The 15,990-nt window shown below is 41.0% G+C and overlaps 1 protein-coding gene across 4 annotated transcripts in view; it reads left to right on the top strand.

Annotated features, from left to right (window-relative positions):
- MYO3A (myosin IIIA) overlaps window positions 1-15,990 on the top strand; it is a 2,295,212-nt gene that overhangs the window by 1,524,929 nt on the left and 754,293 nt on the right. For all 4 annotated transcript variants that reach the window (XM_069648154.1, XM_069648153.1, XM_069648152.1 and 1 more), the window contains one exon: window positions 961-1,123. In XM_069648154.1, coding sequence (XP_069504255.1) covers window positions 961-1,123 — 163 coding nt within the window. The remainder of the gene's footprint in view (window positions 1-960; window positions 1,124-15,990) is intronic.

Below are 15,990 nucleotides of genomic sequence, written 5' to 3'. Positions count from 1 at the left end.
ACTAACGGGTCACTGAAGGCCACCACTAGTGACCACGGCCTTCGCCCATGCCCAATGTATACATTTAAACACTAACGGGCCACTAGCCATGGCTTTGGCCATTCCCACAGTATATTTTAAACAAAATGAGTGTCCCAAGAGTGAGGACATGTGCGTCCCCTGCACACCACTTTGCTGTATAACAGTCAATAACTAAAAATAAATAATACAGACCGATACTTAGAAGATAGCAGAATCATAAAGAAAATGTATTTAATAAACTGCAAAAATGCCACAATGCATTTGGATCAATGCTTTTCAGGTATATTCCTTCCATTTGTTTAAAAAAACAATAATACAGACCAAAGACAATTAATGCTAAATGCTCATGACCATTTAGCATTAATTGTTTTTGGCCTGTATTATTGTTTTTTTGAAAAAATTGTGAGTCACCGTTGAATGTGTCATATATTGTTTGTCTTCCTCCTTTTGGTAATGGTTCAATGTTGTCCCTTCCCAGACAGTTGAGTTGAGTTTGGTTTGCCTTGCATTAGACAAACATTTGGGAATATTACATACCTACATTATATTGATGAGGTATCTTCAAATGTCATAGAATTCTTCATCAGATTCTCAAAGCGGTAATCTACAGACTAAGTAAGAAATGATAACAGATTTAGTTTTTAAATCATATGATAGTGAACAACTAGGAAGTGTGAATCAAGGACTTGCAAACAGGGAATATATGGAAGGGACAAAGTCCCCTTGTATTCTGCCCTGATAGATTCTTTGTGAAATGTGGCTAATAATGTGTGCATGAGTTTCTGTATCTGCTCACTTAAATCTTTTTTCCGCTATGTCACCATTTTAGTGTTTTTACTGTTGCAAACACGCACTGATAAGAAACGTTTACAAATGTAAACAGCACTGTTACAGAATGCCTAATCTAAGTCGTGAAGATGTTTCCTTCTTCCCCTCAAGGTGTTCCTTAAGTACTATCACGTGGAGCAGCTAAATTTAATGATAAAGGAGACTGTCGACCGAATTGTATTGATTCAGGCTTGTGTCAGAGGCTGGTTAGGTGCGAAGAGATATCGAAAACTGCAAGAGAAAAGGGAAGAAAGTGCTCTTAAAATACAATCAGGTAAGCCCTGCACTCTAACTCCACACCATAGTATGCTCTATGCACTCACTCTATAAAAGGATTGCTGAAAAACACGCATAGATCTAGTTGGAGTCCAATGCGTATGAATATAGATGGGTGTAAGTGGTAGCAGCTAACCATTTGAGATGGCAATGTACACAACACACAGCTTCTTCCTACAACCCTTCATGCAGTGCTCTCAGCCTGGAATTACTGCTGAACCAAAGGCTGCCTTATACATAAGCTAAAAAGTGGTGCATACCAGCAAACTCTGCAACTTATCTTTATTCATCCCTTCTCAGTTGAAATCGCTTTATAAAGTTCTGTAGGATTCAAAAATGTTTTATGTCGATTTTCATGTGGAATTTAAAAGGCATTCGCCCAATTTGTCATTTTACTGTGTTTCTTTATTGTTGGTATGGCGCTTCGACACGTAGGTATCTAAACGCTCTACTATTTCAGTAAGGATCGTGTGTTATCCTTCGAACAATAGAGTCTTAATTTTGAGTCTTATTTTTTTAACGAAAGGACTGTAGATCAGGTATGCGCCGATCTTCTGGGCCCAGTATACAGAGGAGTGGAGTAACTTTGCTGAAAATGTTGTGGGAGTGCGGGATGCAATTACATCTAAATGAAACGAGCCACTGCCAAATGAGCCTCCCCTGTGCCTTTCCCGCCTCGTTGCAGGGATTCTGCATGCATTTCCTCAGGCACCCCATTTTAATGATGGCAGAGCGGCATGGAGCAGCATGGATACCTACGCAGTCTTCACTCCCTTTTCTGTATGGAAAGGGCAGATGGAGTCTGTAGGGATCTGCGGTTATGGCTGCCACCCAGGGTTGGCATGGCGGCTGCCACTACCGAACACCTGTATGCATGCACGCCGCCATGCAACTGATCCTGTTTGTTATCCACATCAAATTGAAGTTCAAATGAAAACCATATGTACCACCCATGTTCGCATGCGAAAAGTCATTCATGGCAGATAATCACCAGAATCTAGTGAGACCAGACCGGCATAGGAATGTACAGGATTTACCAGGATTTACAGGATTTACCATTCCTCCCACCCACATGAAAAGGAGGTTTGCTCTTCGGTCTATTTGAATATTATGTCCACATATCCTTTCAGTTGTAAAGGAAAATTACTCTTGTTATCCATAGCTCATTTTTCGTTTTCCTTATTTAAACATCTATATTGAATGCTTATTATCTGACACCCATGCCATTCTTCAGCCCTATGCTTACTTTCTCTAATATCCAGACCAATATTAGTTGGCACATTTACAGAATAATTTATATCATGTTGGAATTTCTTAATATCTTTCTCCCACTCCCCCATCACTATAGGGTCATCAGATCTTAATAATTGATTGCATTTATAAAATGGAGATTCTTCATTCTTACTTTGTTCCAGCATTTGTAGGAAGTGTAAGCTATGGTGCAATTTTACCGGGTCAGCATAGTCATAATACCCAATTCATTGCTGATTGCCTCCAAAGGGGTGGAGGGAAGAAGACCCAAAGTGTTGCGCCAAAGCTTACCCTGCATAATCTTTATCCAATAGGATTATTTATCGAGCAACATTTTGAGTCCATATAAAGTGCTCAGTACTATGCTTGTGTTATAAAACTTAAGTAGTCCCTGAAGGGAGTAACCTCCCCAGTGAGAAATAAAAGATTGAATCAAGTTAAATTTCATTGTGATTTTTGTTTTAGTGGTCTCAGCCAATGATCTGTAATCAAAGGAGTCAAAAAGAGGGATTCCCAAATACATATAGCTTTTCACTATCTCAATGGGACTTCCTTCCAATTTCCAAATGGAATTCTCATGCTTGATTTTATTCCCATTGACTATCATTATTTTAGCTTTTACCAAATGAAGTGCCGACTCATTCTCCTTAGAATATTCATAGAATTCAGTTTAACTCTGTTGAAGTCCAGTGGGGGTCCGACTACGAAGGTCGTATCATTGGCATATGATAGCCAGTTTATATGTCGGCATCCAATTTTAGGGGGTAATTTTTTACTTTATTAAATGCATCATCCAAGTCAACTATATATAAACATATATATATATATATATATATATATATATATATATATATATATATATATACACTTTTTTTTTTTTAAGTACTGAGGCTAAGATACAGCCCTGCTTTAGGCCATTATTTGTATTAATTGAGTCACTGAGTTGGCCATCCATATTAATTCTTACTTGGGATGAAGTATCAGACTACAAGGCCATGATAAAATGCAAGATTGTGACATCTGAAGCCCCTTGGTAAAGTTTTTTCAACAGTCTATATCTATTGACTTTATCGAAAGCTTTGGTGTATTCCAGAAAGCATAAATAAAGTGTTTCTTTTTTAAAATGAGCCAAATGAATTGGATATGATAGATTCCACAAATTGGCTAATGTATTGGCTCCTTTCTGAAATCATGTTTGTTGTCTTTCTTAAATCTTTTTCATTAAAATCAATGTATTTATTTCCTTTAATATAAAATGACAGAAAATCTTGGCCATAGAATCAACCATAGCTAAAAACTGATCATTGTCAGGGTTTGTTCTTTTTCTGGCTAGGAGTCAAAATAGATCCCTTCCAGCTATTTGGGACTACACCAGTTAAAATAACTTAATTAAAATGTTTTTCAATAATTATTGCCCAGGCGTGAGGGTTACTTTAAATACAATATTCCGTACTCGGTCAGGGCCAGGGGTTCTTGATGCCTTTAACTTATTGATTGCATCTTTAATTTCATCAGAAAACATCTCCACAGTAACTAAAGCCAGAATTGATTTCATTAAACTTGTTTTCCTTTACTATGGAGTTTTTTGTGTACCGTTCATGTACATATAAAACCCAACATTCTGCGGAAATATGATTAATTTCCTTTTTCCCCCAATGGGCATAGTGTGCTGCGTGTATATGTTACAGAATTTACAGGAATCTGCACTACTCAGTGCATTACTCATACATCTGCTCCTGGACATTGGCCAGTAAGCTTTTATGCTGTCTAATCCAGTTTCTATATCCTGTATGAAGTTTTTTCCGGGCCGCCTGTTTCTTTATGTCTATCAGAACAGATTTCCCTAATATTCGAATGTCTTTTCTCAAACGCTTTTTTTCCATGCTATTGACACATCATAGATTCTCCTAGATTGAGAATTATTCGTAATCAGGAGCTTCCCCAGAGTTTCTAAAACACTCCCGATTCTTTCATAATATAATCTAAAATCTAAATCTTGTACTTTCTCCAATTCTGCAAATATCTTTATTGCCTCATTATTAATTTGAACTCTGTTACATTCTGTCCAAATAAGTATGTTTGCAGCATTGTTTACAGCACAAGTTCCAGGGATTCATTCTTTCGGCTTTGCTGTTTCCCATATAAGTACACATAAGTCCTATTTTTAGGGTGGCATGGTCGCTAGGGGTGTCAGTCAATTTTATTTATTTATTTATTTATTGTTTGCTTGTTCGGCGCTATACAGGATGTACATACTGTTTCAAAATGCCCACAGGACAACAGGTAGGGGTCAAGGGGATGTAAAAGTGATTGAAATACATAAAAATATGAATACAGGGGTAGGGGGCGATGAACCTACTATGCTGTGTGAGTGTTCAGAACATGCAAGTGCAGAAGGGAGGGGAAATGGGATAGGTCCTATGGTGCTCATGGGTGAGCAGCAGATTAAGTGCAATGTAAGGTAAGTGCAAGCCTCCAGGGTGGAAGGTGAGCCGAGGCAAGTGCTGAGGATAGACAGAAGCTGGGGGGGATCCGGTGTGGGAGGTCAGGGCCTCGAACTTGTCAAACTTGTCGAACTTGTTGATGCCATCATAAAGGCTATCCTGAACAAGGATATAATCGATCCATGATTCGTACAGACCATTTGATCAAGTAAACCTTGATAAAGTTGTTTAAGTGCAAGATTGTCAATAATTAAATCCCATGGATTCTGCATAAATCTTCCAGCTTTTTCTTCTAATTCAAAATACAATGCTACAATATTATGACTATTTCTACTAAAAGCGTAACGTTTATTCTATTCTTTATATTAAAATCACCACCAATTAGATAGGGGCACAATGGATTATTTAAACGCCACTAAGTTACTATGCTTTGTACCAAGGAAATAATTTTGTCTGTTTCAGTTCCTCCCTGGGGATTATGAACATCAATAATCATAAACTGAGATCCCGTGCCCACTGTTGAAATGCCAACTAGGGCATACTGACTAGTAAGGGCCGGCCTGAATTCTCTAAGTGACAAAATATTCTTGGCCCCCATAAGAAGGCCACCCCACGGTCTAATAGTCAAATTGTATCAGGCCCTTCTCTGAATTATAATAAACTTGTCATGGCTAAAATCTGTGTTAAGATAAGATTCCTTTGTGATAAAAAAAACATCTGCTTCAGATAACCAGATTTGGCCATAAGGATTTTTTGTGAAAGAGCTGAAACCTCTTGTATCCCATGTAAAGAAGTTAAGATGTTCTAGTGTGCTCTTTCTTAGTCAAACTGTCTGTTTAATTTAATTTCCTTGGTTGTGCCTCACATTATGGGCTGATGCCATAATATCTCCCAAAATTGAAGTCAATTTAGCAATAATGGTTTCTAAATCTTTAACTGTATAATTTCAATTTTTTGTTTTCGTCTCATTTGTTTTGACCATGTTATCATTCCAAGACTTATCATTTAGGCCAAAATTTAAACATTTAAAACCAAATTTGCGAAAGCTTCCCCATTAGATATTATGAGACAGTGATCATGGAAGAGGTAGATTGAACTCTCGCCCAATTGGTTTCGAGCAACGATCCTGGAATTTCAACCAACAAAAGGTCCTTTGTGCAAATGAGGTGCAAGTGCAGTAAACAATGAAAAATCTCTAAAATTCGCTGTCAATTTAGAAACACACTATCCACTGAAGCAGAATTAAATCATTCCAATCCTATTGTTCTCATAGCTACCAGTCGAGTCAAAGCAAACAGTTTGCAAGTTTCAGATTAATGCTGTTAAGTGATATGGATCACCCATTTTTTCGGTGGGTTTCAAAGAATTCTGCTTGATTAAAATACACATATCTGCTGCTGTACTTTGGATTCCTGAGTCGTTTAGTACATCCGATTTCGATTCCTTAGGCTTTATCCAATTATCCAATGACCCCAAAAAATGTTCTTTATGAGGGGGTCCTTATTCAAATTTGCTGCTATTATTGGTTTGGCACGTTTTCTGAAGTAATACAGAGCAAATCAGTGTTTATAGCTACTGTGGTTGTTATATTAAAGGAATCAATTTGTTCCCTATTAACAACTTGGCCGGGAGTTCTTTTTCGGACTTTATCTCACCTAACTTCCGTTCGATGTCTCTTTTGCCTATTATTCCTAGACTGACCCCTGATTAACGTTTTCCTTTGAACAGGGCTAACCACAAAAGAGAAAAATGTACTGTTCATTTCAGAGACCATGTTTTCTACTTGTGTGCCTTCATCACTGGTCACTCTAGTTTCCTTTTCACACCATACCTAATAGAGCCTTTTGCCATATAATAGGTGAGTTAGAGAGTTCTTCTATGGATTATTCCATGCTCCCTTCTCATGAATCGTGTATATTGCTCTGAAATGTATGTTCATGTGGCTGAGATGATAAAACCGCATCTACAAGTTTGACCAGGCCAGTTTTTAAGAACTGCTGCTCCTTGTGCATGTTATTTCAAAGGGCATAAAGAGCTTTCAAAATAGTTAAACCTACGAATCAAATGGCACTTCTTGACAATGGGATACATTCTTCTGCAGGTTTTATCTGGGTTATTTCATTAGCTTTAGGGGCTACTTGTTTCAGAAATGTAGTAATCTTGCTCTGATCCATTCTCAAGGTACTTTCCGCTCTGTTTTCTTGCACTGCAGCCACAATGCCCTGCACAGTCGCGATTGCATGTAACGTCCTAGAGACCCTTCTTTTTAAATTACGACTTGTATCCATGGTCTGAGATTTACCCATGCAGTTTGCACTCCTTCAATCTTTATGATTTATGAATGGCAGGTATTGGGAGGAAGACAGAGGGGGCTCTGGAAGCTCTCAAGAGTCTTATCGTTGAGTAGATATAGTAAAAACAAATTAAAATCAGAGGAGAGAAACTGGGGTGAAAAAGAGCTTTATGGTTTTCTCGGCATCACATCAACCACAAACTCTTCAATATATGACTGGCCCAGAGAGCCTACCCTAATCCAGGCACTCACAGCAGGGTGCATAATGCACTCACTGTTGCATGGTCCGTTTTTCAGAAACGGAACACTGGACGGTAGCAGCTCCCAGCCCAATTGGTTGGAAGCTGACTTCATCCACCATGCACACCACTCACACAGTGTTGGAAGTACTAGCAGGTCCAGAGCACGGTGTCGAGCTCCCCCAAGGCTCATCATGTCTCCTTCTTTCAAGCTGAGAAGAGCCTCTGCAACCAATACCATCACTGCTGAACACAGCCCAGTCCAGGAAAGCACAGCTCAGCACAGCGCGACAGCTGGTAGAGGAAAGGGCAAAGGAAGGAAGTCAGGCAAGACTCTGCCAACGCGTCAAGCCGCACTGCCTGTATTACACTAACTGAAGTGGCACAGCAGTCGCTTCTGACGTGAGCAGAAAGATCATTGAAGCCCTCAATTGAAGTCACTGTATTTTGAAAATGAGCCGGCACATCTCTTCCAGATAGTAACATGTTTTGTGATTTTAAGCCTAGGTACACGACTAAACATATTTTAACAAATGATGTGCTAGTATATTTACTTAGTAAATCAATTAATCAATTGATAGTGCAGTTTTACACCACAATAGAATTCCTCCTTTTCTGAGCACCTTCTCATGAGTCGACTACCCCAGCCCCATCTTAGAGCTCCCCCACTGTCAACACCTGCTTTGGCAGGTTAGTCCTTTCCATGGAGCAGTGAAATCCATACTACTAATGATATCACTAATGCCCACGCTCAGCTGCTGCTTTGCCAGGACCTAACCATCTCACGTACAGGGACTGTTGCAATCCTGAATCCAAACACATGTTTATGGTGCCATGGGAAAAGTAACATTGCTCTCTTCTGCTCCAAATCGCCAAAAGGCAAGGAGAGAAGGGAGTAATGTAGTATTTACCCTCACTTCAAAGATTTCACCACTGTCAAGGACTCTTATAAACTACACATTACCTCATCCTGCTGACGTCCCTCCCTTCTGCCTTAAAATATACTTGCACAACAGTAACTCATGGCTCATATAGGTACCCCTGGCTCTACTCTAAACCTAGCAGTGATGAGAATGTGTATGCCACTTTCTTTGCACCGCCTTGCCAGTGCTAAGAATGTGGCGTGCATGTTCTGACTGTATTTAATGATAATTACACTTAGCACTGCAGTTATGCTGAGCTCAGGAATTCACCACACCACTGTGCCAAAGCCAAAACATAAATGATTGAGGTCCTTGTAAAATGCATTTTTCAAATTCGACTAGGCATCGGCGTTGGAAGGAGAAGTACAGGGTGTACATATCTTTCTAACACCTTTATATGATAATTCTAAACAATGTGTGCATATCATTGCACTTCATTACAAACCAATTAGGGATTGACATTTTGTGATGTTCTTCAAAGTATATTTATGGGTCTTTTTAGTGGGGTGACAATCAGTGGAAGGCTGACACGTGGTAGCTCATAGGCGACCTTTATTTGGCCCCACGGGTCTGTAAAACACTGACAAGACCATGTTGCAACTTAGAGGCACATGATTTGAGACAATTGTCTTTTACAATGAGCCTATCGGGATCCTGACATAAGTGCACACTCCAGGAACCCCACAGTGGGGGTCATTACGACCCGGGCACAAAGGGATACCGGACACCGGTAATGACACTGGTGCCGGTAATCCCTTTGCGCCCTATTCCGAGGTCCTTTTGCACGTCCTTCCCTTAACGCCTGGTTTTAGCAGGCGTTAAGGACGGGACCCGCAAAGGGATACCGGGGTCAATAACGGTACCGCAATTTGCAGTACCGTTATTGCCGCCTTCCCCCTTCCCATTGAGCCCTATGGGGGCTCAAATGGGAATGGGGAATGGCATTTCAAATGGGGACTTACAGGTCCTGCAAAGGATGGAATGGACCGGTAAATCCCTATACCGCTACGTCTGTGGCGGTACCAGTATTGGTGCTAGTCATGGCGCTAATAGCGCCATGACTAGCACCAACCTCGGAATGAGGGCCAGTGCCTTTAGTTTCAAAATCAAAATGTTTGGGGCATTCAGGTGGACATACTACAAGTGATACATCAATACATATTTAGGTGCTCTACTTGAGGTACTGTAGCATACATTATGTCCATAACCTGTACAAATTGTGTTACTTGTCAATGCCGACATCTTATGTAATAGAAAATGCAATCATGGCATGCTTAGTGAAACTCTAAATCATGCCAGGGTATATACAGTACTCGCCAACTTTTGCAAGATCAGTCTGCACACAGTGGATCCTTTGCTGGGGTACAATACTCTGCATCTTGGCAAGCTGCCTACCACATATCAATGTAGTGTTTGTGCATTGGTGATATGCCTTAAAGCACATCTCACTACTCTCTCCACAGTGTGGCGGTAAAAGCAAACTGCACTGGCCATGTGCAGGGTTTTAGCTGAACTCAACAATTACATTATCTAATGTCCTGAAGAGTAGACACAAAGTGATGTACCATTCTGTGCTGCATCTTATGAGTGTTTGTAGGCACTTCATGACTACAGCATTGCTAGTGTAGATGTTTGAACCCTCATCTTAAACATAAGTAGCCATTGAATTTGACATATCACTGCTGTGTTGGTTCTATGTCATCTTTCCACCCATTCAACATGGTCCACATTTCTGTTTGCTTCATAAATGCTGCTGCCTTAATGCTGTTGTACCGTTGTCCTTTTTAACATGAGGGTACCCTATACTAGTAGGATTTGATGGCAAGGCAATACTATTGTTACATGGGAGGCATCCTAATAGATAGTTTTCTGAGATAGATTTTTCTCTATTTCATCATCCTTGCATGGTGTACCTAGTTTACATCCCTTTAAGATGGCAATGAAACCATCAAAATAGACAGCATAAGTCATGAGGTACTGTCTATCAGGACGCCTCCCATGTTACAACAGTACTGTCCTCCTAGCAGACATTCCAGACAAATGCTGCTCCGGACAAAGTTGCCTGTCATTTTCCTTTTCATGAAGTGCCCCAAACCTTTTGTCCTGCTCCTCCTACTTTGACTGTCTCATCCCGATTTCCTTTTTTGGGGTGCCCCTACAACCTTTTGTCCTGTGCCTCCGGCTCCTTTTCATGAGCCCTTACCTTGCTCAAAGGGGTTGAAAGGGCAACAAGTCCCATTTGGTCATGCTGCCCTTGCTACCCTCTTCATGTTTCTCTTCCTGCAAGCATGGTTTGTTACTCTGGTGGCCCTTGCCCCACTTATCTGGTGTTCTGCATTTCTCTATTGTGAGGTGCATTTAAAGGCCCTAAACAGAAGTGAATAGCATGAATAGCACGATTTTAAACACTGAAACAAAAACAAAAACAAAAATAGCTTGGCATTTGTTGGTGTTTTTCAAGTACAATTAAAGAGCCATGTGGAAAGGGGCCTACCTGTCATTACCAATGGATAAGCAGCATTTCAATTTACAAAAGAAGGAGAAATCAAAGATCCCTGTCACACTGAAAACAGGATTTATAAACACTGTAGACAAAAATGGCCTTCACAGGTGTGTGCAAATAAAAGCAGTTTTTGAAAAGTGAAATAGTATCACTGCTCTCAGAAAAATGTCAGGAAAACAAAACATGATGTGCATGTTGACAAAAAGCAATGTATATTTTGTTTCACCCACAAATCTCCAGTGACATTTGAAGAGCCAATTTGTCTTCATGAAAAAATGTCAGCCCGAGGCAGACCCTTTCCTGGCTGTGGAAAAAACTTCACAAAGAAAACTCCCACTTCCAGCCTGGATGTCACATCTCCCATCTAATGACCAACCACAATAAAATGTCCTGCTAAAGGTGTTGAAAGGTGTTGAAATTCAGTGTTCGCCAGACCTGCTGGCTCTGAAAGCATTGACTTCGAGAGATAGTTACCATAGGCTCGAGCATGACTAATATGTCTGAAAATGGGGGCACCCACTTCAAAAAGAAAGCTTCCAACACAAAGGAGACTGATAACAAAAAATTTGGTTACAGGCTGACCCAATGAAAACAAATGTCCAGAAGGCAGGAGCAGGGCCATTTGTCCCACATGAAGATTCACAATGAATTTAAAAATACTATTATCATATAAGCCTTTTTTCTCAGCTAACATAAGGCGGATTGATTTCATTTTTGTACCATTTGTTATGTAATTTCCAGGCGATTTGGGGATGTAAAATGAATCTACCTGATCTGAACATGTACCAAGTGTGAGAGTTGGTGAGCGGGTGGAAAATGAAAATAGGAATAAGCTTAATAACTTACATATTCATAACTGTTGTGCTTTTTATGGAACCGGTAGAGAGGTGCCACATGGCCGTGCTACATCGTATGGATTTGCTGGTTGACGTATCTAATTCTCCATGAACAGCTGAATCAGAAATTATGTTTAGTATGGCAGTTGCTAGTAAAATTATGAAGTTGTGATACATAACTAGTTATTGCCAAAAAGTTGAAAGGAGAACACAAGGAGATTGCAATCGGAAATTGCCATATGTTGCTCAAGACCCCTAAACCAACCCTGACATTGAGGCTGGGTTTGGGAGGAGAGATAAGGGTAGCTGTCAAATCCTAGAGGCAGGAATTATTTCTGGGTACTTCCCCAAGATTGCAAAATTGGTGGTGTCATCGCTGCTATATAAAGAAGACTGCACTAGGAGAAAGGAAGAGAGAAAGACATCAAAAGACAAGAGACGACCATCAGGAAGGCTGCTGAAACTTACCATCGCATAGCTGTAAGGAGACATCAGAGGCGATTGCTGAGAGTGTATCTGTGTGGATCTGTCTATTCCTAGGAAGGCCTCAAAGCTGACCGGGTCCTATGGTGGAGATCGGGAGGCCATCTTTGAGAGTGGAGTGACCAGACCCCTGCCCTATCTTTCCAGAGTGTCCTGAGAAGCAGATAGCTTTCCTGAACCTAAACAAAGGCTTGCTATGTAAGTAGAATTGAGCCCTGGGAAACCAAAAGGTGGAGGAGTCTGCTTGCCTTGAATCCTTTCCCTTTTATAGTTGGTGGGGGATGCAAAACTGTGTAGATCCTTAGCCTATTTAACCAATAATATTAATTTAATTAAATCCCGTTTGGCAGAATACTACGGGGTGAATTTTGTTAAATTTCGAAATTAACAAAGCTTACTTCACAGTGTGTGCTGAAAACTATAGCCTATACATTAATTGGGTAATCCTTGTTGTCCAGCTGACACCGACTTCTTTAAAGACGAGGGGTGTCTTTTTTCTTAAATCCTTCTAACCTTTTTATACAGCTACCTCCAGCACAGGCCTTTCAGTGAGGTGGGTCTGAAATCCAAAATTACACAAAGCATTCTAATTTTCTGTCTGCCTTCCCAACATAGACTAAAGCAAGGGGTGCGGGGGGGGTCTGAAAAACAAACCGATAAATCACCCTGTGTTTATTTTAAAACAAAAGTGTGTGCAAAATCATAATTACCAAACTTGAAATCCTACTGATATCCTTTTAAGCCTGCAGGAAAATCAAAATCGCACACACTTACATGATAAGTGCCTTTGTTATTGATCAGTGTAATTATTTTGTGAATTGAAATTTGCAGGAAGTGAAGAATTATGATTGTGTTCTTTTTAATTTCACTTTTGTTATTTATGCTGAGAGAAGTTGGTTGTGGTATGCCACAGATAAAGCGGTGTTTGACATTTTCGTGTTAATTTTTATTACCTTTACCTCAAATAAATACCAATATATTTCCCATACATCGGCCTGGTTCTTGGCTCATTGTAAGCTCAGAGGAGAGGGACTGTGATAAATCCAGACCCTTTAAGGCTAGGGAAGTGAGCCCACTAAGCAAGACCTTCCATAGGGGCCTGGGAAAGCGGAACCTCACTGGGAGAGCCCCCCCTTCTTGGGGACAAAGACTCCCATTCATGTACGGAACTCCCTGTCCAGAATACATTACCTGCCAAGATGGAAATTGGAAAGATTGTTTTTAGTTCTGTTTTGGATTCTCCTGGTAGTGACATTTCTTCAATCACTTTGGCTGCAGGTAATGCTGGATCTTCCCTGAACGCTACAGCCGAAGAGGAATGACACAGCGCTTGTGTTTGTGATAATTTACATAAACCAACAAGGAACATGGAATGGAAGAAAGAGAATCCTATGCAGAGGCGATCCTCCGATGGGAGGACGTTCTGTAGGGGCAGAGCCACGCTTGATCCTGTTGTGACCATATGGAAGCCGTAGAGGGTCTGGGGCCCATTAACAGACGCCGAGACCGGACTGCACCCCCCGATCTCCACAAGAAAAGTGCATTAGGTGCCGAGCAGATCAAAGGAAGCAAATGCTACCAAGGGGTAACACCGCTAGGATGGGTGAACTTTGATATCCAAGGCTAGGAAAGTCAAAAAGGTTACAGGAGCCAGGAACACTCGAATGGGCAGGTGACCTGCAGAGACACTGCGAAAACTGGCCTATTTGAGGACCAAAAGGATTTGGGGAGCCATGGAAAGAGAGACTTTGATATCTGAAGCTGGGAAAACCAAAAAGGTTACAGGAGCCAGGAAAATCCAAATTGGCAGACGCCCAACAGAGGCACCATTAAAGCAGGCCTATTTAAGCATCAAAAGGCTTTTGGGGAACCCTGCAAAGAGAGACTTTGATATCCGAAGATGAGAAATCAAAAAAGGTTATGGGAGTCAAGAAAACCTCAATGTCGGATACAGGCAGACACCTAACCGAGGCCCCGCTAAAGCAAGGCTATTGGCGGGCCAACAGGACTTAAGGGGTTCCTGGAGATATAAAACATATCAAGCAAGACTGGAAACAGAGAGAATCTGGAGGGTTTACATGCTCAAACTCAAAAAAGGAACATTATCAAACATAAAGTCCAAAATGGTACATTGTATTAAGGAGAAGCTTTTTCCATGTAAAGAAGGGAATGTGGCAGAAAGGTATCAAGATTTAAGACTGACCATTCAAAACTTGCATAGACGCTGGAAGATGGCATTGTGAGGAATTGAGGAACTTTTAAAACATTATCAGAAAAGAGATCCCAGTAGTTGGGCTAAGCAAAACTCAAGGACAGAGATTAGTGGTAGGGCCATTTAGTTAGTAGGGTTTGGAATAAGGACTATTTGTTTTGGACATTTGATGAGAACCATTAATTTTAGTTTGTCAAGTAGGGAATTTCCCTCACAGTGGTAGGGCTGAACAGGTGTTTTATTTTTTTAAATAAATACCCTTGAACATGTCATGTTTGAGTGCAGCCCCTTCTTCTGGTTCAACATATATACGGTGTCAGAAGTGGGATGTAAGTGCCCCGATGGTCAGAAACACTGCCCATGGCATATGGACAATCCCATTGACAGCCTCCCACCAGTAAAACAGTGGGGAATAAAACCATCATTAGGGGTGACCCCCAGACGTGCAACAGTGGAGAATTCTGGGCACACAGCCCTCTCTGCCAAACTCCCAGCTTATTCCAAGGAGGAAGACCTTGAGTCCCCTCCCTCAGATATGATTTCAACCAAAGAAATATTTGAACCCAGAAGCGCTTTGACAATGCTCAAGAGCCTCCTGGAGAGGATTATTGAAAATCAGGGCCAGTCTGACCTGAGCCACCAGGAGAGTCTTGCCTGATTAGGGGTAGGACCAAGAACACAGGTTCTCCCTCATGGGGTCCTACAACCATACCATGAAGGAAAAGACCTCTGTGCCTTCTTTACTACTTTTGAAATGTTAGGACAGTTCTAATGGGACAAGGCCCTGCAAATCTGTAACTTGACCCCTCTTGTATCAGAATATCAATCCACTTGGAACTACCTCCTTCTCAGAGATAAAACAGGCCCTATTGGAGTGAGTGGGACAAACTGAGGCCTTCCCCTGGCTACCATTCTGAAACACCCATTTGCTTCCTAATGAAAATCCTATGGAATTAGCCAGACACATTCAGAATATTCTTGTCAAATCATTAGGGAAGACAAATCTACCTGAGGTGTTAGAAGCTAGCACCTTGGAGCAATTTGTCAATGCTTTACCTCCATCCCTCCAAAAGGCCATACTCCAACAACCCCAAACTTCTTTGGAGACGGCCATTAAAATAGGCCAAGTCCACTCCAAGGCATTTAAATACTTTAAAACTGCAGGGAAGGAGGTGGAACCAAGAAGGGACATTAAACCATACAATAGAGCCTCTGTAATTGAGACCCCAAATAACCCAGAAAAACCCTTCACTTGTAGGAACAGCCTGAAGGAAGAGACTGTTCGGAGGCCTCTGTCTCTACCTATGGCCAAATTAATGTTAGCCCCAGGAGAAGAAGTAGGATGGGCGAAACATATTGTTCTTACCTTATTTGCGTGTTTCTCCTGCGTAGAAAAGGGCTATTTTGCCCGCCTGTGTCCCAAAAATCATACAGAAGAGCCCATGGAGATAGGATTGGTAAGGGTAGCGGAGTGAGGAGAAGAAGAGAGAGAATTAAATCTAAAAGAGGTAGCTGTTTATTACTGCACCCCTCTGCCCTTCCAAAGCCAAGAGATCATAAGGGTCAATGACATCTGGGCTAAAGATGTAATTGACTCTGGAAGCAAACAAACAGCCATACGCTCTGATCTGGTCTATCCCGATGATCTAAAAGGGGAAGACGCAGTAAAGATCAGTAAAGA

Source organism: Ambystoma mexicanum, chromosome 2q, assembly GCF_040938575.1.
Source record: "Ambystoma mexicanum isolate Mex_15411 chromosome 2q, UKY_AmexF1_1, whole genome shotgun sequence".
Lineage (NCBI taxonomy): Eukaryota > Metazoa > Chordata > Amphibia > Caudata > Ambystomatidae > Ambystoma > Ambystoma mexicanum.
Note: the sequence above shows the minus strand (reverse complement) of the source record. Positions and strands in the feature narration are given on the sequence as shown.